The 26210-nt window shown below is 40.7% G+C and overlaps 2 protein-coding genes across 29 annotated transcripts in view; one reads left to right on the forward strand and one right to left on the reverse strand.

Annotated features, from left to right (window-relative positions):
- The window catches only part of INPP4B (inositol polyphosphate-4-phosphatase type II B), a 267679-nt gene that overhangs the window by 227637 nt on the left and 13832 nt on the right, over positions 1-26210 (forward strand). For 10 of the 15 annotated variants that reach the window (XM_088660294.1, XM_088660296.1, XM_088660292.1 and 7 more), the window contains 7 exons: positions 1320-1443; positions 3485-3602; positions 7214-7354; positions 8644-8741; positions 15748-15860; positions 21600-21754; positions 23962-24054. In XM_088660294.1, the coding sequence (XP_088516420.1) occupies positions 1320-1443; positions 3485-3602; positions 7214-7354; positions 8644-8741; positions 15748-15860; positions 21600-21754; positions 23962-24054 (842 nt within the window). Of the gene's footprint in view, positions 1-1319; positions 1444-3484; positions 3603-7213; positions 7355-8643; positions 8742-14212; positions 14332-15747; positions 15861-21599; positions 21755-23961; positions 24055-26210 lie in introns of all 15 variants that reach the window. The other 5 variants (XM_088660300.1, XM_060278615.2, XM_035113742.3 and 2 more) reach the window with 2 other exon arrangements.
- IL15 (interleukin 15) overlaps positions 20897-26210 on the reverse strand; it is an 87890-nt gene continuing 82576 nt past the window's right edge. For all 14 annotated transcript variants that reach the window (XR_015947754.1, XR_015947751.1, XR_015947743.1 and 11 more), the window contains one exon: positions 20897-26209. The gene's annotated coding sequence lies outside the window, so the exon portion shown is untranslated. The remainder of the gene's footprint in view (position 26210) is intronic.

The raw sequence follows: 26210 nt of genomic DNA on the forward strand, positions 1-26210 counted from the left end.
AGCGGAAGCTTCCCACACTGTTGGAAAATGCATTTTAATTCAGAGTACCCTTTAACAATGAACACATTTTCAGCTCCACAGGCCCTTCCTCAGGGAACAACAAAAATGTGCAAACTGTTTTGTCAATGATGCAAAATCCAATTTCCTGTTTTAGTCATTAATGTAAGATATTCCACATAATATAAAAATATGGAAGCATAATACTTCCACATTTTAAAAAGGAAACATGGTCTTCATCTGAACAGTCACAAAGTGCCATGCACAATGCCATGAATTGTGTTCTGCCCATTCACAAGGGGGCTTTTTGGCTTCCCCTTCCAGCAGCAGTTGGTGTTCCTATGGAGCAGCATATAATGAGACATTAGGAGCCTCCCATGACGGCACAGATGTGCTTTTCTGCTCATGCCCAGAGGACTTTGGATCTGGGACAACAGTAACACAGTGCAAAGATGGATATGTTTCCCTTTTTCACGTATAGACAAATGGTTTGGGTATTTTAAAATGAGGTATTAAGTGCAGAACTTGTATGTTTCCATGTTTTTACATTAATGTCATACCTGTTCTTTGTGAAATATACATATATAATGCCATAATAATTAATCAATAATGTGAATATGTGCCTGGCGAATCTACAGACCCGATTCATTCCTAAGATGGAGCATAGGAATATGAGCAGATAAATAGATGTTTCACCGGCTGCTTTTGGAAAGATAAAATCATGTCTTACGGGCTACGGTTGCACTTATACACCTATTTAGAAAATATGGTTTCAGTGGAAGGTGCGGAACAGGGGGGAAAGTACAAACTGGAGATTTGATTTTGAAAACATGAAATCAAGGAAAGTTACATTGGTCAATTTTATCTAGTGGCGGGATAATGGTCCATTGCTCAGTGGGAGGCTTTTAATAATCTAAATATTCACTCTCTTTCCTACGGTTTGCTCATCTTCTCCTTTCAATGGCTAAATTCATATTGTAAGGATAGGCTGCACACCAAAACAACTAGCTAGGTTTGATTCCTTCAGATCTCTGGAATGGCTATGATCTGTGTCAATGCCTTATTATTCTATAAAATATATGCTTGATCTAAAAGCTTTTAGGGTGTTTTTAATCTGTGATGTTTCTTCTGTAGTACTATTTGGGAATAAATGCTTTAGACATATCTTTCCAACATTCAGCTTCACAGACAAAAGAGTGGGACTTAGTTCAAGATGAATTTGTGTTCTTAATGCTGAGTGAATTTTGTAAAGGACTCTTGTTATCTTTCTTTCTTTCTAATATAATTGGTATCTGTTTATTTGGTTATTGTCATTACTCTAGCTTGCTGGATTGGTCTGTGGGTTTATAATCAAATTGCACTCCAGTTTACGGGATCAAGGCTTCCTGCAGCAGCTTCATACAGTCGGGCTAATTGTTCAGTATGAAGGACTCCTCAGTACATATAGTAAGTGTTATACTCAGATGGCTACATTAAAGTGTTCTAAAAAAGCTAAGAAGAATAGACAAGAGCTCCTGGTGAGGAGATCTTGGCAGTTTAGTGCCTCCCTAGTTGTCCTGCTCCTGTACTGAGCTAAACCATAGCTTTGTTTAAGACAGAGCTTTCCAAACTCTGTGTTGCGACATGAATGCTCCCCAAGCTCCTCCCAGAGCTGGAAAGGGGTTAAGTTTAACCTCCAGTTTGCTAGTAAAACTTATTTACTGTGTCGTGAAATAATGCATGCCTAAAAAGTGTGTCACCAACATGAAAGGTTTGGAAAGCGCTGGTTTATGGTGATGTCCAAACCCAGGCTTATGGTTTCGTTATCTCCAGACAAACCAAGAGCCATAAACCATTGGACTAACTCATGTTATTGCTCATTGCTAGTCTACAGAGAACTAAACCACAAACCTGGGTTCAGATTGCACTCTTAAAACAAGCAATAGGGTTGCTCAGCATAGCAGCAGAATGACAGTGGAAGGGAGCAAAGTAGCCTCTATCTCTCCCTCTAGAAATCCGCATATTCAAGCTAAGCCAAGCCATGGTTTGGCTTACTGTGATGCGTGGACCAGGCCATTTTGGTATTTCTGATACACAGCTGTGTGCCAATTTCTTTTATTTTTAACATTTATTGAACATTTATGTATATTTTTGTGGATATTCTCAGCTATGTTTATTTGGAAATATAAGATCTCGCAGCAGAATGGATGGCTGAATAAACATATTTAGTACTATATTGATTATTTTATTTCAGAGGACCATTGAAGGGTGAGACAGTTTGTTGTCTTTACCTGACGTGCATTATATTTTATGTGCTGTGTTCTCTAATGACTTGGATCTAAACAACTTCTTACTGAGTGGAATCTGTGATTATTATTTTCTTCTATTTGCCACTGCAACTGTGGCGCTTCACACCACATCCCATGCCATTTGAAAGAGCTCCCTTGACTCAGGAGCAGCTTTCTTGGGAGTACAAGGGAGTGGGATTATGGAAACCAAACTCAATTTTCCTCCTCTGGCCCCAGCCAGTGTGTTTTAACTGGTATAGATAGACTGATACCAGTATAAAAAGACACTATATATGTTGTTGTTGTTTTTCCATTTGTAAGCCATACTTTCAGGTTACGTGTTGGGATATAAATATCTGAGTGTTACTATTCCAAGTACTTTACCATTTTATCTTGCTGATCAGAATTACTGTGTTAGGAGGGCTCTAGGCTACTAGTGTTACAGATGCAAACTGTACAGTATAAACATGCATAGTGGAGCTACTACCAATTTTGCATGACAAACTGCCTAGGTTTGCTAGACCCGAGTCTATCGCACTATCCATTGAATTAAACTTGCTTACTATTTCAAAAGCATTAATAATTCCCCACTTTTGCTTTACAAGTGAAGTAGGAGTGCCCCAATGAATAAACTATAGGTGACATCCAACAATGTGACAGCAGACTTCTCCCCTCCCCCAATCTGCTCCAGGGAGCTTCTCAACTTTCCAGACCACTGGTGGTTGGACTGGACACTGTTAGATTTTACTATGTGTTTGCTACTATGAATAAGCATCCTTAACAGGCAAACAAAATGGAAATATTATAATCAGCTCTATGAAAAAAGCAGTCGATAACTGCATAAGCTCTTACATAATTAAATCTATTGTCTATGTAACTGGCTTTTGCATCATAACCCTTGTGGTTATATCTGTTGTTCCGGATTGAAAACTTCTTATGGATAATCCTATATGTGAAATATCCATCAGTAATTCAGAACTGCAATTCATACACCTGATGCTGGCATTGTGGGAAAGCAGAAATATCCATGGAAGGTACAGGGCAGATTTTACATAGTCCTAATCAAAATTTAAAAAATTGGAACAGGCATATTTGTGCAGACTCTGAAGCTTAGGAACACTTTTCTTATAGATTGGTTAAATTGAAATAGACCAGTTAGAGCTTGTCTGTCATATTTTTCTTTTCATTCTATTTGGTAATTTAATTTTCATTCTCTGAAGGTGAAGAAATTGGAATGCTAGAAGACATGGCTGTGGGAATATCAGATTTACAAAAAGTCATGTTTAAAATAACTGAAGCCAAATCAGATGACCTCTTGCCTATTATAACTGGAAGACGGTGAGTGTTATCTGTTTCCTGAAACAAAGGCATAACATTATGTTGTGCCAGAAAAATCAAATGGAAACTCATCTGATGCTTTTTCTAGCTGCTCCACAAATGTATTCATGTAACTATGATTCAGGGCCGGCTCTAAGGTAAGCCCGGGTGGCGCAGTGCTACGCCTGCCCGCCTGCCGCAGTGAGAAACAGGGCCGGGGGGGGGGCGCCAGAGCAATCATCGCACCACGACGCCAGGACGCCCAATATGCTTAAGACGGCCCTGCTATGATTTGTAACAAATGGACAGAATGGAGAATAAATGCCCTGAAGAGGCTTGTAAAAATAATAGTCTTCTGGAATATATCAGTATTTGTGAGAGAAATAGATAATTGTATAAAGCACTGCCACTCTCCTCTGGTATTGAAATCCTTGCATATTTATTGAATAATAGCATTTTGTTACCAGCTTTTTGCCCATGTATACAAAACACCCTTCACACAGAAGTGGAAGAGAACTTTTTTTAAAAAGTTACTTTCCCAAGAGAGTTGAGAGTGTTTATGTCAAAACTCCCACCCACACAGGGTTGCTACCACTAGCTAATCCTGCCAACTCCTTTGCCAACCACCCTTGCCCCACACCTGGGCAATCTTTACACCTGCCCAACTATCCCTCCCTTTACACCTCATGTGCCTGCTCACCCCTCCCCTCCCCACATAGCTTACACAAACCCATTTTAAATGATAGGGGAGGTGCTTCACAGTGCAATTTCCTGAAGCACCTCCCCGCTCCATGAAACCTTCATGCACCCATGTTTAACCGAGCGCAGGTGCTTCACAGAGTAGATTAGCAAACTGCTTTGTGAAATGCCTCCCCCTCCATTAAACAGCTTGTCTGTGCTGCCTGCCACTCTGTTGTCATGCTGGAGTTGGTGTGGCCACCATGGTGTGGCTTTGTGAACAGCAGTGCTATAACAGCCTTTCGTTTTTGTGTGCAAGGGAAGGTGTTTTTTCCGTCGGAGCCTTGCCATCCCATTGAAACCTTGTGTAATATTCTTAGTAGTTAATTGGCTGTGCTTGAATGATAACAAACAGTGACTGAGAGCCCAAGAATTCTGGCTGCTTAACAGCTGCCTTGGTTTTTTTTTTTAATCAGCCTCTTGACCATCTTAAAATGTCATTGAAATAATAATACATTCAACGCCATCTATACATTCCTGTTTGCAAGGCTGGGTAAAGGGGATTATTAGGTCTGTTTTCTTAGCAGCAGTGCATAGAATTAGTTCTATACAGTATAAGTATTAGCAATATGCCTATCCTAGAGAAAAGAGAGACCAAAGATTGAGATGCTTATAACAACAATATCAGTGTGGATGCTAGCCAGAGTCAGGGAACCTGTGGTGATACAAAGTCCTTTAGAACTTACTTTTTGTCAAGTGGGATAAAATAACCTAAGCAAAAAGTACTTAACAAATATGTCAGTCAAAAACATTAATGTGTAACAAAATTTATATATTTATAAACAAAACCATTACATCACCCAGAACTGTGTATGTAAATACACAGATACCATCACTTAAGTTCATAGGATAAACATAGGTTTATCTTCCCTGGCAGGATGACATTTTTATGTTGAGACTTCAATCTTTAGTATTTCTCTCACAAATTTTGACTTTGTACAGTTTTCCTCTCTGGAAATGTCCCACCTGCTTCTGGCAGTATCTCACTTTGACACCATAGCTGCCAAGTTTTCCTTTTTCTCATGAGGAAGCCTATTCAGCATAATGGAAAATCCCTTTAAAAAAGGGATAACTTGGCAGCTATGCTTTGACACCAGATTCCCTACAGATCGAAGAAACTTGTTAGAACAATGAAAATGCCGTTGCTTTTTAATTTCACACTTTACAACATTAGGAAACTCTTCTGCAAGTGCAAAAAAACATTGATTCCTATCATTATAGGATATGAGAAACCATATAAGATAAAAGAAGCAATAAGAATACAATTAAAAATCACACAATACCAAGCACAGAACATTAAAACTGCTACAACAGCAGGGAATCACAGGTGGGCAGAGTATTGTTACATTCATGTCCTGCTTGCAAGATTCCCTTTGGCATTTCATTGGTCACTGTGAGAACAGGATGCTGGACTAGATGGGCCATCATCGGCTTGATGTGGGAGGCTCTTTTTCCCTTTTTATTATTATTTCTGGTGTTTTGGAAAATGTTTGTTTGCTATTGCATGTGACTGTGGCAAACTGTGGTTTGATCAAACCATGCCTTCCTACAAACCAGCAAGGGAGAAGGGAGTGCATTAGACTAAGGCATATCTCTGTCATTAGCATGGCACCACGCCATCGTTTGGCATTATACGGTATGTGGATGCAGGAAGAGTTTTTGTAACTCTGTAGAAAGTGCTTCAAAAGTTTGTGTGCCCTCATTTTAATGCTAGACAAGCAGTAAGAAGGCTAAAAGCCTTTTCTCATTTTTTTTAAATTTTACTTATTAATCCTTTTTCCCCACTTCAGTGAAAAAGTAATTATAAAGAAACAGTTCATAATTAAATTTCTGATCCGATTGTTGTATAAATTTGCATGCTTTTAAGAAATAAAGAAAATTTTGATATCTTGACATTCTGAGGTTAAGAAACTTCGCCAATCACGAAGGAAATGTGATTTCTAGATTTAGCTTTAGTGTATTCCATTCAAACCAAGGGAGGTTAGTAATTTAAATCCACATTTTCTAAATATGTGTTAAGATACAGACAGGCTGCTAGTGTGTACTGGCTTTTTCCAAGTTAGTTTCATTTCGAGAGAGTCTTGTGTCATATGCAGAAGGCCAATTTAGCTGCTAGCAATGCCTAGCTATTAGCTATTAGCTGTGAGTAATACTCCTTTATTCATAAGCGAGGAGAGGCCGACAAGAGACAAATGGCAATGAAAGCTACTGGGCAGATGGAGTTGAATTCCAGTAATCCAGAAGAGGTACTATAGCTTAGTGTTCAGAGATGGAACATCGTCCCCCACCCAATACTTTTGAAGTCAGAACAGGAAGAGTGCCTGGAAGCAGAATGCTGAAAGTGTCAGCTCTGTTGGGATGACCTACATCAATAGTTTTTATTTAAAGGTCCCACCTTTAACCCCAACATGCATTTTGGGACCCATTTATTACATTTTTATCAGATGTTTGTATGGTGGTAGTGTTGCTGTTGTGACCCACCTTAAATCAAGCCATAACCCAGCAGTGGTTGCCATCCCATCCAGGTGGCCAATAATCTACAGGACAGTTTTCAACACCTTTTCAGGTTCTTCAGGGACTGCAAGAGACCTGAAAAGGATCAGCTTTCCATTTATGTTTCTGATTTAGGGCAGTGGCACCAAAATCTCTCTCTCTCTCTCTCTCTCTCTCTCTCTCTCTCTCTCTCTCTCTCTCTCTCTCTCTCTCCTTATTTAAATTTGGTTAGGCTCCAGTAGTTTTCATGATTTAAGAATATGTCCTCTGTCTCTTACATAAAGTTTATGTTGCCCATGAGGCAACCTGCAAATGTAATTTCAACAACAACAACAACAACAACACCCAGAATTTTTCACTTACACATTGCACAAACCAGATTTATTCTTTTCCTTTCCTAGGGGACATTATGTAATAGAAATCAGGCTCCCAGGAAAGATGTTTGAGCTGCTTCCACAAGAGATTAAAGAAGGGAAACTGCTCCATGTATATCCAGTTCTCTTTAATATAGGAATCAACGAACAGCAAACACTCGCGGAGAGGTAAGTCATCAGGATTACGTTCCAGTTCTTGGATAATTTGAACGAGACCACACAACCTTTCTAAAGCTGCCCACCCATGGAGTAATAGGATAATTGCCTAGGAGACCAGACTATAGAGGGTACCAAGGTGCCAAACACAGCATTTTTTGCTTCATAGCCCATACAATGCAGGATGGCTGCTTAGTGCCAGAAAGTGAGACCTGTCTTTAACTGGAGATGCAAAGGAGACAAGTTCTCATTGTTTCATGGTAAAAAAGAGAGAGTCATAAACAGTCTTCAGTAGCACAGCACAAATACCACAGGTGCCTACCCTTCTAACATGCAAAATTCAGGCTAATTCTACTACTACTGTCAAAGGTGACACAGGAAAAACAAAAACTTGATTGTAAGGCTCATGAGTGGTTAGGATGGTGTACCATCCCATGCCATCTGTTACAAAGGCTTTAAATCCAAAAAACATTCCCCTGGTGATTCTGCTTTTTTATGTAAAAACAGCTACAAATAATTTAAATTCCCTAAATAATACAGTTACCCTCTGATACTTCCACAAGAAATGTCCTTTGAGCAGGGCCTCAACAGAATGGCAAGCTGCACTCTGCCTCCTAAAAACTCATGCAATGTTTTTGTACTTTTTGGTACTTTTGTATAGGTACAGGAAAATAACACATCCTACACTTCCTTATCTTTGGGGCTTTTTAAAATTTGGCGAATTCTGTAGTATTCATTTTGAATGTGGATTTCATTTTGACCATAGTTGACTCAGAATTAAGTATTGTGGATTTTATCAGACTTTACTCCCAAGTAAATACACTAAATATGCTGCAGCTTTAATTTTACATTGTAACATTTATTTTACAATATAATAATGTTTAAATTCAGTACTGTGGTCCAATGGGGCCGGAATCATACACCTAGATTTTGACATTAGAACCCTACGTTCAAACCTACTGCTAAATAACAATGCAGTCTGTGTCTACTTAGATGTAAGTCTCATAGAGTTTGGTGGAACTTACTCACAGGCACGTGAGCATAGAATTGCAGTGTGAGTGACATGTGAGCTAGTTCCCATTTCTGAACCTTTCAAGGCCTTTAGGGAAACAGAGCACACTTTGTTCTCTAATTAGGAAATTGTAATTAAATGATGTGCTCACAAAATGATTGATGAGATAAAATAATAATATTCATTCATAGCTGAGGTGGTTGTTTCTTGTTCCATTTCTTTGGGTGGAAAATGTCTACTTGTACAGAAATTCTGCTTCTATGCCAATTGGTCTTCTGTGATTGCTTAGGTTTGGAGATACCTCTTTGCAAGAAACTGTTAACCAGGAAAATCTGGAGCTGCTGAAAGAGTATTACAGGCTGTTCACAGAAAAAATGCCTCCTGATTGTAAGTATTTAAAAATATCTGTCTTGGTTTGTTAATCATGTTGAAGTTGTTTTGCTTAAATGTTATTCATATGAAGTTATTTACATTCATTTATAAGTGTATGAATCTCAATATAAGCCTAATGGTGGGTTTATTTATTATTTATCTAATTACAAATTCTGGGTTGCAAATACTGCGCTGTTATTCTCCCAAATCCTCTTCGCTTGAAATAAAATTTCCCACTGGTATCAGTGGAAATTGGCTTAAGGATTAGATAGGATAATATTGAAACCATGTTTCCATAGATGTTCTGTTGCCCTAATTGAAAAATTATTCTCTACAGTTTATCCTCGGGTGTCTTGATTATGCTGATTAAAATGATTATAGCAATGCAAGTCATTGTTTTCTTCTGACTTGTCCTGGTGAGTGAGTCCTTCAAAGTTGTTATTTCAATTAAGGGACTTTTTCAAAATTGAAAGTGCATAGCTCCTTCCTTTTTAGTAACCTGCATTGCCTTCTTACTTCACTGTAAGGGATGCGGGTAGCGCTGTGGTCTAAACCACTGAGCCTCTTGGGCTTGCTAATTAGATGGCCAGCAGTTCAAATCTGCACTGTGGGGTGAGCTTCCATTGCTCTGTCCCAGCTTCTGCCAGCTTAGCAGTTTGAAAGCACCCCAGTTCAAATAGATAAATAGGTACCACTGTGGTGGGAAGGTAAATGGCATTTCAGTGCACTCTGGTTTCTGTCACGGTGTCCCGTTGCACCAGGAGCAGTTTAGTCATGCTGGCCACATGACCCGGAAGGCTGTCTGTGGACAAATGCCGGCTTCCTCGGCCTGAAGTGAGATGAGCACCGCAACTCTATAGTCGCCTTTGACTGGATTTAACCATGCAGGGGTCCTTTACCTTTACCTTTTAACCTCTTACTTCACCGTATTAAGGTAATATTTGCTGCTGCAAGTCTTGCCATTGTTGCTCCTTCCAGATCTGCAACTATAAGGTCTCTTCTGCATCTCCTTTGAAAATGCACTTGTACACCGATAATCTCTAAATTGGCTGCAACCACCTTGGAAAGAGATATTGCATCATAATATAAAGCTCACTGATGGTTTCAGCCCATGGAAGGAATACATTAATGCAGCAATATTATACAAACCAACCAGCTGCCACCTCTCTTTAGCCCATGTTGAAGATTTGTGCTATTTTGGCCTGGATGGGAAGGGATGGGCAGGGGAGGGCAGCAGCATAGCTAAACTCCCTCTCTCTGCTTGCAGGTCCTCCAGTTTGTTTGTTGATGATCCCAACAGCCAAAAAATGCAGGGTGGGGAAAGATGTGTGGTTTAGCTCTAGCCCAAAACCTGAAGTAGGGAAGGGAAAGAGAGCGAAAGTAAGTTCAGTGCTGCAATCCATCTTTTGCTCCCTTGCTGAAATCCAAGCCCCACTTACATGGAAATACGCCCTACTGAATTTGATAGGATTTAGTTCTAAGTAGACGCGGCTTAGACATGCTGGCCACATGACCTGGAAGCTGTACACCGGCTCCCTTGGCCAATAAAGCGAGATGAGCACCATAACCCCACAGTCTTTACACTTTAGACGTAGTAAGGACAGCTTTGTAAGGTGGTAATTTGCCCAATTAAAAGCTCCTCTTCACCCAGACCAATCAGACTGAATTTACCTGATTCAGGTGTTGCCTAATAAATCCTCAAAGCGATCATCTCTCTCTCGGAATCTGTCACCTAGCAATACTGCTGACCAGGCTTGCAATGTCATCATAGCCTTGAACTTGGACTGTCACAGTCACACAATACTTTCCCCTTCAAAACATGAACAAACATAAATACATCATTTCTCCACAAGGGGTCACAGTGAGCTTGACCTCATCTGTTGATGAGGTTGCACCACGTCCAGATTTTTTTTGTGGCTGGGAGAAGTTACATCAGAGGGTTTTTATTAGTGCAGTAATCTTACTGCCATAACTGCTTAGAGCATTTTTTCCCCTGTTGATTGTAGTTCCTATATACAACTGGCTTGTTTATGGGGCCTTTTTTCTAAGACACAATAGTGCTTAGTATTTCTTCACGACACTGGAACAAATTTATAGCATGCTGTATTAGGTAAACTAATATTTATTTGATCCTGAAATGATTTAACTGTTGCAAAATGATTGGTTTTCTGTCGTCAGAATATGAACATAACTTTTATTGTGGGTGGAGTGAGAGCTTCAGGTAACAAAGGCTGTATTTTGGTTGCTTTATAGCAGTTGCAAACGCTGTCATGATATTCAGTTCATTGAACTAAGATTCTCTATGCCTGCTTCCTAACATTTGTATTCTGTCTAAGTTCCTGAACACTCCAGAAAAAAAGACAATCTTAGGCTGTGTTCACATTACTATGGGCTCTAGCATTCTCCCACCACTGGTGTTTGAAACTGTGTACACATGATGCTAACCACAATCCATCTCTATCCTGGAGTTTATTGAGAAATATTGCTTTCTCTTAAACCAGCTTCCATTGAACCTGAGAACGTAAGTCAAATTCACTTTGCAGTTAAGGTTAAGCTGCAGTATGTATATTTGAGATAGCAGGTGCACATGTGCAGATAACAGCTTCATGATCAGGCATTGAGAGGTTGCAGGTGTGGGGAAATCAAACAGCTATTGTGCATTGAGTGAAGACATCCCCACGCCATCTCTGGTGTGACAGCAAAGTGCAAAAGTGACTTGAAATGTGGGAGGTGTGTGTGTGGCCTCACTACATTTTAAATTGTAAATATGTACATAACCCCAGTCATAGAAAAGCAGTCTTCAGAATCTGGCCACTTGATTCCTTTTGGGGTGAGACAGCCTATTGCTTCCCGTGTTGCTTCTATTGGAAACATGTGTCAGGTTTACACCCTAAACCATCCCTGGCACAAATGAAACTCTGGGCCTATCAACAATGTGGGCAGACTATGAAGGCTTCATTTTTAAAAATGTCATTATTCAACAGGAACTTGTTTATACCAGGTGGTTTTAAGTGCATTGCAGCATTTTTCCAGATTCATGCCTTCATTATTGTTGTTGCTTTAAATTGCCTCCTTGCTGTGACACGACAGGTGACTCAATTCTTTGTGAGTTCATTTGCGCGATAGAACCAAGCATGCATTTCCTTGCAGCGAAGAGAGTAATTACACTGCACATAGGCTTCTTGGCTTTTGCTTGCTGGGATCTTCAGCATCCACTGGAATTAGTGCTAATCAGGCTGAACTTTTTTAAATAAAACAAACAAACCCACAACAAAACCATGACAGTTAATCAGAAAATTACTCTATTCTGCTTTTTCTATGTTCCGACTTTGATATTTGAAACAGCCATATATAATCTGAAAATCAGTGGAAAGGTAAGTGGGATATAAGGGACCCTAGAATAATGACTGTAGTGGCCTTAGAACAGGCTTTTGCTTTATACTCTACTTGTATGCAGCCATAGAAAGCACTGCTAATAACAAGGCCAGTGGAAGTGACGATATTCCAGCTGAACTATTTAAAATTTTAAAAGATGATGCTGTTAAGGTGCTACACCCAATATGCCAGCAAGTTTGGAAAACTCAGCAATGGCCAGAGGATTGGAGAAGATCAGTCTACATCTCAATCGCAAAGAAGGGCAGTGCCAAAGAATGCTCCAACTACCGCACAGTTGCGCTCATTTCACACGCAAGCAAGGTTATGCTTAAAATTCTACAAGGCAGGCTTAGGCAGTATGTGGACCGAGAACTCCCAGAAGTGCAAGCTGGATTTCGAAGGGGCAGAGGAACCAGAGACCAAATAGCAAACATGCGCTGGATTATGGAGAAAGCATTTGACTGTGTCGACCACAGCAAACTATGACAAGTTCTTAAAGAAATGGGAGTGCCTGATCACCTCATCTGTCTCCTGAGAAATCTCTATGTGGGACAAGAAGCTACAGTTAGAACTGGATATGGAACAACTGATTGGTTCAAAATTGGGAAAGGAGTATGACAAGGTTGTATATTATCTCCCTGCTTATTTACCTTATATCAAGAATTCATCATGCAAAAGGCTGGACTAGATGAATCCCAAGCCGGAATTAAGATTGCCGGAAGAAATATCAACAACCTCAGATATGCAGATGACACAACCTTGATGGCAGAAAGTGAGGAGGAATTAAAGAACCTTTTAATGAGGGTGAAAGAGGAGAGCGCAAAATATCAAGCTCAACATCAAACAAACCAAGATCATGGCCACTGGTCCCATCACCTCCTGGCAAATAGAAGGGGAAGAAATGGAGGCAGTGAGAGATTTTACTTTCTTGGGCTCCTTGATCACTGCAGATGGTGACAGCAGCCACAAAATTAAAAGACGCCTGCTTCGTGGGAGAAAAGCAATGACAAACCTAGACAGCATCTTAAAAAGCAGAGACATCACCTTGCCAACAAGGTCCATATAGTTAAAGCTATGGTTTTCCCAGTAGTGATGTATGGAAGTGAGAGCTGGACCATAAAGAAGGCTGATTGCCGAAGAATTGATGCTTTTGAATTATGGTGCTGGAGGAGACTCTTGAGAGTCCCATGGACTGCAAGAAGATCAAACCTATCCATTGTGAAGGAGATCAGCCCTGAGTGCTCACTGGAAGGACAGATCGTGAAGCTGAGGCTCCAATACTTTGGCCACCTCATGAGAAGAGAAGACTCCCTGGAAAAGACCCTGATGTTGGGAAAGATTGAGGGCACTAGGAGAAGGGGACGACAGAGGACGAGATGGTTGGACAGTGTTCTAGAAGCCACGAACATGAGTTTGACCAAACTGCGGGAGGTCAATGGGGTCACAAAGAGTCGGACACGACTAAACAACTAAAAAACAACAATGCAGCCATAGCATAAATATATTATAAAGATTCTCAGCATTTCCAAATAAATCTGCAATTATTCGTACCTGTTTTCCAAAAATTCAGTATGCATATAGAACTTCTAAGGGTCTATGTGGCATGATATGAGAGATCATTACAGCAGTGTTTCTCAACCAGTGTGCCTCCAGATGTTTTGGGACTACAACTCCCATCATCCCTAGCTAGCAAGACCAGTGGTCAGGAATGATGGGAGTTGTAGTCCCAAAACATCTGGAGGCTCACTGGTTGAGAAACACTGCATTACAGTTGTAGCTTAGAAGTCGAACAGAATCTGTTCCAGAAGTCTGTTCGACTTCCAAAATGTTCGAAAGCCAAAGTGTGGCTTCTGATTGGCTGCAAGAAGCTCCTGCAGCCAATCGGAAGACAAAGAAGCCCCATCAGACATTCAGCTTCCAAAAACGGTTTGCAAACCGGAACAGTCACTTCCAGGTTTGTGACATTCGGGAGCCAAAACATTCAGGAACTAAGCTTATCGACTTCCAAGATATGACTGTACTCCTGACACCCTTTTATTTGCTTAAAAGTAAATTATCCACTCCCCCCCACAACATGCATAACCATGCACCTCTCTCATGTCTCCTCTTAGCTTTTCTGAACATTTTCAAGCTCTATGGCATTCTTTATGAAGGGAGGCCACCAGAACTGTACTGATCCATTAGAGGACCTCTCTTGTGCCATGACTGCTAAGCTTACCTAGGATCTTTGGTGAGGGACTTCATTTAAAACTACTGCTGGCAGATTTATGTTCAGTCCCTTTTCTTTCAGTCTCATTTTCTTTGCACTGCCCCCCTCCCCAAAAGACACCCAGCCCAGGCACTGCCAGCCCTTCCCCCCTACACTCCTGAGTGTCCTTCCTAGAACTGGCGCTGAGAGGTAGAGTGCTTTTTAGCAGGGAGGTGTCAGCCCACCTCATTGAAAGGTAGCCTCATTGAAAGGCAAAAGAATTCTATAAGAATTGTCAGGTGGATTCCATTTGGACCCCATGATTTGTCCATTTTTAATTTGTGAATAAGGTTTAGAACCATGTTTCTTATCATTATGACTTGCCTCAGTTCCACTTCCTGGGAAAATTAGCTCAGGCAGAGGGACCTGAGGTTTATATTTTGATGTGAAGTCAGATGCAAATAATTTATTCAGCTTCTCTGCTATCTCATTTTCACACCTTTGACTCCCTTATCAGTATTTATCAGTATACTATTACATTAGTGCTAACTTTCCTGTAACGTTCTGCATAATGTTTAAACAGATGCCACATGGGACATTGCCCTCTACAACAGGGGTGGGCAGAGAGTAGACTGGATCTACTACTAGATCTCCGGGTCATTTGCTGTAGATAAGCAAGTGTTTCTGATTTCCAGTTGATAAGCAGTGAAAAGGCACAATTATCCCCTTAAATTAGATTACTGAAATGAAGAAGGGTTGGGTTAACTGGGTGTAGACTTTTTATTTTGGTAAAAGGACTATGAGCTCAGTTCAGTTCTGGCACTGAAAACAAATGTACCAGTAACCACAGAATGTACTTGGAGACTCCCCGTTCTTTAATTCCAGCTGTTGACTTTTGGACCTGGCTCTGATTGGTAAATATTGGGGTTCTAGAAGAAGACAAAGCAGATTCCACAAGCCTGAGATTTGCCCCAGCTTGCCACATACAGTATTTAAAAGGAAATTACTAGTAGGCTAGCTAGCCTGCATTTATTATGTACTTGAAATAAACTGGTGCATACAATTTATGGTGGTGCTGTTCTTTCCACTAGCCCCTCGTCTCTTTTTCCTTATTGTTGCTTTGCTCTTTGCACATCCTGCAATTATGCAAAGTGCAGCACAAGGAGCAGATAACAGACCAGAGGCAGAAGTGCAACAGGTTGTGGAATCGGCCCTCTTCCCATTTAATATAGAGGTACTGAAGTGGCTTGGAACTTCAGAAGAAAGCTCTTAGATAGCAGTGGCTGTGTGAACAAGCACAAACCTGTTTGGTCAGTCATTAAAAGACGGCATTGCTGTGTTTAAGGAAAATCCTCATGCATTCAAAATGAGATTTTAAATGTAGCAGCTTTACTTTCCTGAGGAAATCCTTGACTCAGCATAACCGTTATCACACACTGTATTTCTTCTTTTTCCTAGGCCTACCACATTTTCAAGAACAGAATGACTTAAAAGGATTACTAGAAAATCTCCATCAAAATATTCAGGCTAAAAAAAGAAAGAATGTAGAAATCATGTGGCTGGCTGCAACGGTAAGAAACCTCATTTTAAAGCAATTCGTTTAATTTTGTTCTGACTTGTTAAAATGAACTTTGGCAAGAGAATGCAAATATGGGAAGCTTAGCAGCTTGCTGCTGGTGGTGGGGACTCGGATGACTATTGCACTTGCATTTTCTCTTCAAACTGGTATTTTCAGTTTTCTAGTTTTACTCCTGATGCTGCCGTGGCCCTAAACACTGGGTGGTTTCAATATTAGGAATTCTTTGGCATAGTTACGGGCATATAATGAATAGGACATTGTGGGTTTGTTTTTCCCCCTTTTGCCATTTTGTGAAGGCTATGTAAGTTGACCTATTTTTAGAGGAATATGATGGATGGATGGTGGCAGAGAGGAAGCAGGAGTTCCTTTTGATGAAGTCCATAAGAATCATTTTCTAAGAGGACAGTAGGCATCATCATGGATGTAGTTCCTATAACAAGGAACATATTGTAGTCCAACTTTACTACAGCTCTGACTCAGAGCAGCATGTAACTTGTATGCTTACTGTACAGCAAGAAAGCTGACTCTGAAAAATATCCACAACTACATTTGGAGCAGGGGAGTAGTCCTTGTAGCAATAGGACTTTTCACATTTGAAAATGTGTGTGCAGTGTCTCTTGAGGGGGAATGGGGTCAGGCTTCCTGTACATTGAGCAGCTCCTCATTTCTTAGCCTAGACCAAGGATGGGGAATCTGTGGCTCTCCAAATGTTGCTGGACTACACTTCCAATCATTCCAGACTATTCCCCGTGCCAACTGGAGCTGATATTGAATAGCAGCTGGAGAACCACACGTTCCCATCCTTGGTCTATACCCTGCAAACTTATGAATCTAATTTTCCAGGTCCCTGGCACCATACAGCTTTAATCCATGACAAATGTTGCAAATTCCCAAATATATGTGTATGTAGACGTTCATATGTTAGTCTTTGCACATTATTTTCATTTATTTGTTGAATAATTTGGATTTTTGGGCTCAAGAAGGTCCCAGCTCAGGAAACAGTATTTAAAGAAGCTAGGTAAACAAAAATGGCTGGAGATGATGATGATGATGATGATGATGATAATAATAATAGACCCATTTGGACTAGATCTTTGAGGCTTGCAGGCTTGTGATCATTGTATATTACTCCATATGAATTCATCCTATCATATGAATTCGTATTTATGGAAAGCAAAATGTTAATTATTCATAATGATCCGGCTTTTACTTTTGTAGAAGCTGACAGGCCCTGGGCACAATGCAAAACATAACACTGCTTGGTTATTTGTTTTCATGAACTTGACACCACTAACACATACATTTAGGCAGCTAACATTCTCTAATTGGGTAATTAAGGATGTAGATATTTTCCTGACAGAGGCCCCACAAATCTCCTGTGTATAAGTTAATTGTGTTTCTTTTCTCAGTGATTTTCACTGGATTAACTGCTGATTGCAACAGCAGATATGAAAACAAAACAATTGCAATATCTTGAATGGCTCTCTGAAAATCTGACAGGTGCATACCCTCCAAGATCCTACATTTTTGGGTCCCACACTCTCATGCAAGTCCAACCTTCCCCCCTTTCCCCTCACCATAAAATTTTCCCCTTGAAGGGGCAGATTTGTGTGTCTCCCCACTCAACACACACAGACACACCCTGCCCCATCCAGGACCCCCCCCCCAGCCCATTTCCTCTCTTCCTCTCTGCACTCACTTTGCAGGACTTATCACCCCTTACTAATATACTTTCATGTTAGTGAAAGTACATCAGTTATTGTGGAACTACAACATGGAGCAAGAACAGGTTAACGAATAGGTGGTAAAATGGGCTCAGAATTTCAGAGAAAAAATTCCAGTGTTTTGTTTGGGGAAAACCTTTGAATGACAGGTTCTCGCTACACTCCACGTATGCCTCCGAATCCTGGTTGCTGGAAATTACAGGTGGGCAAAGTACTGTCACGCTTGTGTCCAGCTTGCAAAATTCCCACAGGCATCCGGCTGGCGAATGGTGAGAGCAGGATGCTGGACTAGATGGGCCTGATCCAGCAGACTTGTATAATGTTCTAGAAATTTAGGTGTTTTTGGGTGGTAGCGGCGATCTCAAAACTGAAAGGGTTGCCTTCCCCAGAACTAGCAAGTTCCCATTTACTCATTTTCCTTGCTAAGTAAGCAAGTTATACGGAAGGATTATGAAACAAGCGCATTTCAGTGTACATTCCAACAGCCAGTTTCTTTTCCAACTACTGCTGACTTCTGCAACCACCAAATAGCAGGAATCATTTGGCATGACACTGTTTATTCATTGACAGCACTTCATTGCATTTCATTGCTGCTGAATTTGGACAAATTACAAAACTAGTGGCTTTGCTTACTAAAACTTACTAAAACTAGTGGTGGCAGGAAAGACTATTTCATGTTTGATGTTTTCAAGAAATGCAATTGAACTGGCTATCTACAACTCGGAAACTGCAAACATCATTGCTGATTGGGGAGTGGTTGTCCACCAACTAGGTGACTATTGCTTAGGTAGTGACACGTTTTCCCCATGCCTTTTTATCCCTTTAAAAGAGTAAAACCCAAAGTACATTTTATATTGCTTTCCCCCTGAGTGCCACAGCTTCCCTGTCCTTTATTTTTTGTTCTGTTGCCAAAACCTTTGTTCTTCGACATCTGTTCTGTCCGATTCTCATCCCTTTGAAGTTTCATGTTTTAATTTAGAAAGCTTAATCAGGAAGCCTTTAGTGGTGCTGATTTGGACCTCATTTTAAAATAGAAGCACAAACTTCAAAGGGTATAAAATATAAGTGATTGTTAATGCACATGCATTTAATATATGCCAGTCAAAAGCATAGCTGATTCACCACCGCTTTCTGTAGTGACATCTCATATGGAGCTAACTAGGATATAAAAATTAAGAGAGTTGGTAGAGAACACTGCCAAAGCGTCTTCTTATATAACCCTCTCAGATATAACCCTCTTATATAACTCCATGCTCAGAAGAGCAATTCTGATACTGGCGCTGTGGTCTAAACCACTGAGCTTCTTGGGCTTGCTGATCAGAAGGTCGGTGGTTCGAATCCCCGCGACGGGGTGAACTCCCGTTTGCTCTCTCCCAGCCTCTGTCAACCTAGCAGTTCGAAAACACGCCAGTTCAAGTAGATAAATAGGTACCGCTGCGGCAGGAAGGTAAACGGTGTTTCCGTGTGCTCTGGCACTCACAATGGTCCTCTGTGCGCCAGTAGCAGTTTAGTCATGTTGGCCACATGACCCGGTAAACTGTGTGGACAAACGCCAGCTCCCTCGGCCTGAAAGCGAGTTGAGCGCCACAACCACATAGTCGCCTTTGACTGGACTTAACAGTCCAGGGGTCATTTACCTTTACCTTTTTACCTTACTTACTTGGAACACACAAAATCATTGTAATGCAGGGGTGCCTTGCAAGTCGAATTTTATTCGTTCCAGGACTACGAAAAATTCATCTTGCGAGTCGCAGTTTCCCATAGGAATGCATTGAAACTTAATCAATGCGTTCCTATGGGCTCCAGGGGACTTGCGGCGGCATGGGATGGGTCTTCGGAGAAGGTGCAGCGCTTCTCCGAAGCCCCGTCCCATGCCAGCTGTGTGCGAGGCTCACCGTGAGAATTCTCCGCTTCTCCCCCCTGCCGCCATGCTGCAGACACCCGCGAGCATCAGATGGGCTTCGGAGAAGCCCCGTCCCATGCCAGCTGTGTGCGAGGCGGTGGGGGTAAGAAGACAGGTGGGGGCAGCCCCCGCACCACTGTGCTTTGGCTCCATCCCCTGGTTCCGAAGCACGGCGGGCGCTGCTTGGCTTGGGGAAGACAGGCGGGGGCAGCCCTGGCACCGCCGCGCTTCGGCTCCATCCCCCGGTTCCAAAGCGCGGCAGGCTCTGCTTGCCGGGGCTTGCCAAGGCAGGTGGCGACAAGCAAGCCCCGGTAAGCAGCGCCCGCTGTGCTTCGGCTCTGGGCGCTGCTTGCCAGGGCTTGTCGCTGCATGCTTGGCAAACCCCAGGAAACCAGCTGTAGCGCGGGAAGGCGGCAAAGGAAGATCAGCTGTCAGCATCCTGCGCTGACAGCTGATCTTCCTTTGCTGCCTTCCTGCGCTACATTCTATGGCCCTTCCCGCGCTACATTCTCTCTCAAGACGAAGCAGCAGCCATAGAAAACCTCGTCGTCTTGCGAATGCCTCGCGCAACGCAAAACTCTTTCGTCTTGCGAGTTTTTCGTTGCGCAAGGCATTCGTCTTGCGAGGTACCACTGTATATAAGAACAGTGCTTTTTTCTGGGGGGACATATTCCTAAACATTTTGTGAATCTAAGTTTGGTCTCATTGAGGGGCAGTATTTCAATATGAGGAAGAAAATGAGAGTAACCCTAAACATTTTTTTAAAGCACTGTATAAGAACATATTTTATAATAGTAGAATCCTGCCAAATTAGACCAAAGGCCATTCTAGTCCAGCATCTTTTTCTTGCAGTGGTTAAGCAGTTGCCTTTGGAAAGAAATTTTATAAGCAAGACAGACCTGTAAAATCTCTTATCTGTATTATTCCTCAGCAACTGTTTCACAGAGGCTTGCAGCCTCTGAGCTCCAAGGTAACATATAGCCAACATGGCTAGTAGCTATAGAAAGCTTTATCCTCCATTACTTTGTACAATTACCTTTTAAAGCCATCTTACAGAAGCAAATTCTAGAAGATTTCTATGTTAAATATGTACTTGCTTTTTTCTATCTTGAAACTTCCACTAAGCAGCTCCTTTTGGTTCTCCTGTTATGAGAGAGTGGGAGCAGAATTCTCTGCCAACTTTCTCTACACCATGCATAATTTTATAAATCTTGATTATTTTCCCTGCTAACTAAAAAGTGCCAGAAGTTATAACCTTCCCTCATAATGGAATTACTCCAGACCCTTAATCATTTTGGCTGCCCTTCCAGCAATTCAGTACAGTACCCTTTTTTAGATGCCATCACCAAAACTGTACCCAGAATTCTAAGTGTGGTCACACCATAGACATGTATAAAGGCATTTTGATTACAGCAGTTTTATTTTCAATTCCTTTCCCAATAGCTCCTAACACAGAATATGCACTTTTCACAGCTTTTCACACTGTTTATTATCAAATAAGAACAGAGACACACAGAAGCTCATCATCAACTCATTAAAGCATATTTAATTTATTAAAATTTTTTTCCACATAGCTTCATGCATTGGGCTGGGAAAGTCAAAAGATGCTGAAAGTTGTGACAAAGGAATCACTGCAATAAAATCTGCAAAAGTGGTATTTCTAATCTAAATTACTAGATTAGAATTTATCAGCCATTTCTGATAGATTAGTTTTGCATTATTATGAGGTTGTATTGAACTGCATTGTTTATTTAATTGAGGGGTGGTTTTTTGCTATATTTATATGTTGTGGTGGTTTTTGGCATGAGTATTTTGGCAGAAATGTTGTTTGCTAATTTGTAACGCTTCGTTGTTATTATGAGCCACTTTGAACTCAATGTTGCTGCTGGATAAGCGGCATACAAGTAATAAATCAAAACCAAGCTTGTTGTTCCACAACAAGAAACAAAGATAGCAATCTCTTTTCTGTTTGACAATGTTATCAAAGTAGTTTAAATGTTCCCTAACCATTTGTTTAACATGCTGGCATTCCCCAATATGCTAGACTGCAATACTCCTGGAGTAAAGAGAGAAGCAAGTCACTTGATTTCTGTGTACATTATAGATTTGCCGCAAGCTAAATGGAATCCGGTTCACCTGTTGTAAAAGTGCCAAAGATAGGACATCAATGTCAGTGACACTGGAACAATGTTCAATTTTAAGAGATGAGCATCAGCTGCACAAAGACTTTTTTATCCGAGCACTTGACTGTATGAGGAGGTATGTTCTTCTTTTTCTGTTTGCCGTTTTTCAAGTCTATCTATGTGCTTGACTATATTTTAGCTGAAATGTTGGGTAGGTCAGGATCAAGATGTGCATGATTTGCTCTCAGTTAATTAGCCCTTCAGTATTATCCCAAGCCCAGGTTCATATCTCAAACCTTTCATAAAGCCCTTCCCCACCCCCAAACATGTTAAATTCATATAGGGGTGTTTTTAGAAATACTACTTAATCAAAACAGTCATCTGTTACACTTGGTAGCTTTGTTTAACCAAAGATAAATAAAATATAGCAAACGAAGTTAAGACAAATGTTAACAATTATTCAATTAAGTCCTCACTGGTTTTTTTTAAAAAAATTAAATTACTTTGCCTTTTAAGTATAATTACGTACAAATTAAGATGGAATTCATCAAGAATGTTAGGTACACTATTAATTTAGACATGTACTGAAAAGAACTTGTCTAAAGATGTAAGTTTTGTCTGCTCTTGCTAGCTAACCATGTCTGTAATGAAATTCCATACATTGTCATCAGTTTTAAAGCAGCTGTCGAGGTGAATGCAGGAATGTACAACCATGTTTTCACTATTCATGTTTAGGCAAGGAAACCTTTGTGGGGTTTTTTTTTTTAAAAAAAAAATCAAGGTTGATAATAAGTACTACTACTGGATTCTTTTAGTACTTAGCACTTAGTCTTTCACAATATGCCCTTCAACAGGGACATGAATTTTGCTTTGTTTAAAAGTAATAAATGAGCAGGATTGCAGGGCAAGTCAGATGTTCAGCTTGTTTGAATATTGCTCATGGTGTATAGTAGTTACATACATTTCATACTTACCATTATAGTCACTTCATCCAATCACTTCTACAGCTTTTCAGTCATCGTGGTTAATGCATGTGCTAGCTTTCACACCTGAATGTACTTTTACTAATGATCCATTGATTTTCTATATTTAATCATAATTTCAATTTGGGTTCCAGCTACTCTTGTTTTCAGAGTAAGCTTCCAGTCCATTTGACAGCCTTAACACTGTGGGATAGATTGGTTGTTAAAAACACTTCAAGTCTACAGTGCAGAATGACCAGTAGCAGAGCAGGAAAATAGAGCTATTACAGTCTCATGTACGGTTTAATGTGACGTTTGAACCAGGCCAGTGTCACTGAGATCAAATGCAGACATTTGCCCTTCTCCCTTTGGGAGATCTTTTCTGCAAATCATTAAAAGAGATACTATTTTTTGTGCTGTATATACTTTTTTTTTAATGTGCCCTGTGTTTTGGCTCATCCGTACTCTTGCCCATGGATATGATTGGCAGCATTACATCTGCCCAAGAATAGATGTGATTGAACCTGATTGGAACAGTGAGCTTCTTCTCCATTCACTGGAATAGAGCATTGAGAAAACCCTCCATGTCCCTGAGCTCAGCTTCTGTATTTTTAGTCAAGGCTCATTCTATTCAAGGCTCTCCAAAAGATTTCATAACTGTGCTTTTGAGTTGGCCTTAAATAAATGGAGTTGTTATAGGATGTGACACCTGTGTATTTATCCTTCTATGTGATTACTTCAGTAAGGTGCTGTTTAAAAGGCTATTCGGTGGACTTATCAAACCCCAGCCATAAAAGCCTCCAAGGAGGATTTTTAAAATGTAGTTTTTAAGGAATGTGGAAAAATCAGGACTTCAGCACTTTCTTATTTTCTGCAGTTTGAGTTGTCAAGTGACAATGACTGCTGAACAGTCTGTAAACACTCTATCTCACTCTGTAATGATTGTCAGGAAGAGATCTAAACTCTTCAAAAACAAGCACTCTGAAACAGATCAGCTCTTGACATGGCAAACATTAGGGGTCCTTACTGGTATTAAGACCAACCGACAACTGTAAATGTTAACAAAAGTACCAATTAAATAGAGTTCATTCATGAATTCATATTCAAGTGTCAGTGTTGGTCAATCCATATATTTGGGCTTTAAATTCTCATTTCACTTCTTCAACAGGGTAGACCTTTTTAAAATAAAACTGTAATTTTTCTACTTTCAACACCTTGAGTAGTGTATTACCTGAGGTCAGTATAGAGGTCACAGTTGTGATTAAAGTGTTTCTTTTTAAAGATGTGTTGAAGAACATTGTAGAGTACAAATCATAGCTGTGCTAGATTTATAAGATACTTGATTCCACCAGAAAAGGACAATTGTGATATTATTTTTCAGATTCTTAGAACAGAGCTCTAAAGCCATTGATATTGGAATCAAAGTTGAAGGCTGGGATGTAAAGTTAAGCATAAATGCTGCAGTTGCAAAAAGGTATAAAACACATGAATTATTAGTTGGAGATATCTAGATTACACTTAACATGTGACCATAGCTGCCAAGTACCCCGTTTTCCCTGGGAAGCCCCCATTTTTTCATACCGTTTCCCAGCGGTCCCCTGTATCTCTTCGTCTCCCATTTTTCTCCCTTATATTCTCCTGCCGGCTGCTTTCCCCCCCCCTGCTTTGCCCATCTATGGGCACCGAAAATGGCCGGCGCTGACACCAGAAGTCGCGTCTACGCATGTCCGGAAGTGCGTAGACGCGACTTCCATTGTCAGCAGCGGCCATTTTCGGTGCCCATAGATGGGCAAAGCGACACCGGAAGTTGCATCTACGCAACTTCCGGTGTCGTGCGGCTGCCGGTCCCGGCTTCTGCAGTCCAGGACTTGGCAGGTATGCATGTGACAGGGATAACATTTTGGAAGTCTGAACCACAAAGGCATGCAGTGAAGTATTTCAATAATTGTCTCTCAACTTTTGAATTTTTTTCTATTGGAGGTTTGTGCAAGCTTATCTTATGTCCAGGGACAAGGAGGTATAGAGTACAATAATCAGCATATTGTTTCTCATTCCGAACAACTGAGTGAGCTATCTGTCTAAAAAAATATAAAAATTAATGGTTCCCAATGGTTTCTCTCTCACACTCACTCTCACACACCAATGTTGTGAGAAAGCACTGAGCAAAAACCTCCCAGAATGTGTATATTCTCAAGCATATTCTGATGTGGCTCCAAATTGAAATTAGGAGAGTGTCTTCCTTCTCTCGACAGAATGACGATATTTGATAACTGGTATTCTCCTGTTACATGTCAATTCTGAACATTCTATTATTTCCTGTTCCCTAACAATAGCTTCTGGCTGTTTTTATAAATTAGGAGGAGACTATAAATTCTCCTCCAAACTGACAAATGCTTTACCACTTTATTTATGACACTTATTTCTATGGCATAAGAGCCAGGCTGCTGTTACCTTTATGTAGAAGCTCTAGAGCAATTATAATTCAGAAATCATTTAAGGAGAAGCAGGGCATAGAAAAACTTTAAAGAGAATCTAGTGAAGGGAACCTTTTCTGCCATCTATTTCGGGGTTATGATAGGAGTTGGGTACTACTGATAGTCTAGCCTCACCCTTGCAATGTAAACAAATGTTATAATATTCGAGAGGGCAGGGATCTTTTAACCAATGGAGTATCTAGGCATCTGTGTGCTCTTTAGCATAACATAGTCTAGAACTTCTTTCTTGAGAAAAGTATGGAAGCAATTTAAATGAGAGAGAGAGAGAGAGAGAGAGAGAGAGAGAGAGAGAGACTGAGACTGCTGTCGTAGCAAAGTTCAAAATATTGCATATACTGTACAACTCTGACACAGCATGTTCCATACAATCCAGCCTCAAACTTACTTTGATAAGAACCATTATTCAGTATTTCCCCAGAATAACCAGAAACATCCCCTTTTCATGAACTCTGTTGTTGAGACCCAAGGGCTTGTCCAAACTGGAGCAAACTAGCCTGCCTCCACCTTAATGGAGGGGTGTCCAGCGTTGTCTGGGAGAACACTGAGGTGGGATTCACATTGTGTTCCGGTGTGTACAAGCCCTTACTTTATAAAGAAACATTTCTCAATATTGTCCGATTTAAGTCTTTTAAACCTGAGTATGAAATGCTGAATATATTCATTCCCAAAGAACGATTTCAGGTTTGTTTTGTTTTGCTGTGAATATTTCTGGACCTGCTGACAACTCACAGTGATTTGACTATTTATTTTGATAAGACATACCTGAATACTGCAAAAAAATGTGTTCCCTTTGCCTGTGGCATACAGATGCTATAAACAGAGGAGACGCACAAAAAGGTGCAGGTAACCAGCACTGGCTGTGTTGTTTGGAGCAGCTACTGTTGCTCCACATCCCCGCAACTGCCTTGGCAGGTAGATGAGATGTGCCTGCCTGGACCAAGCGCTGTTATGCTGATCACACTTGCCGAGCTGCTGAAGCTGTCTCTCCTCATTTCCCAGGAGAATGAAGAGAGTTGTGCTGCTCCCACCACCTTTGCGCATTCTCTGACAGGGTTGCCAATTGACCAGTTTTATTTTTGCAAGCGGAATGTCAAATCCAGTCAACTTCATGCAGCAATTGGTTGTAACCTTCGGC

This window comes from Zootoca vivipara, chromosome Z1 (genome assembly GCF_965207765.1).
Source record: "Zootoca vivipara chromosome Z1, rZooViv2.hap1.1, whole genome shotgun sequence".
Lineage (NCBI taxonomy): Eukaryota > Metazoa > Chordata > Lepidosauria > Squamata > Lacertidae > Zootoca > Zootoca vivipara.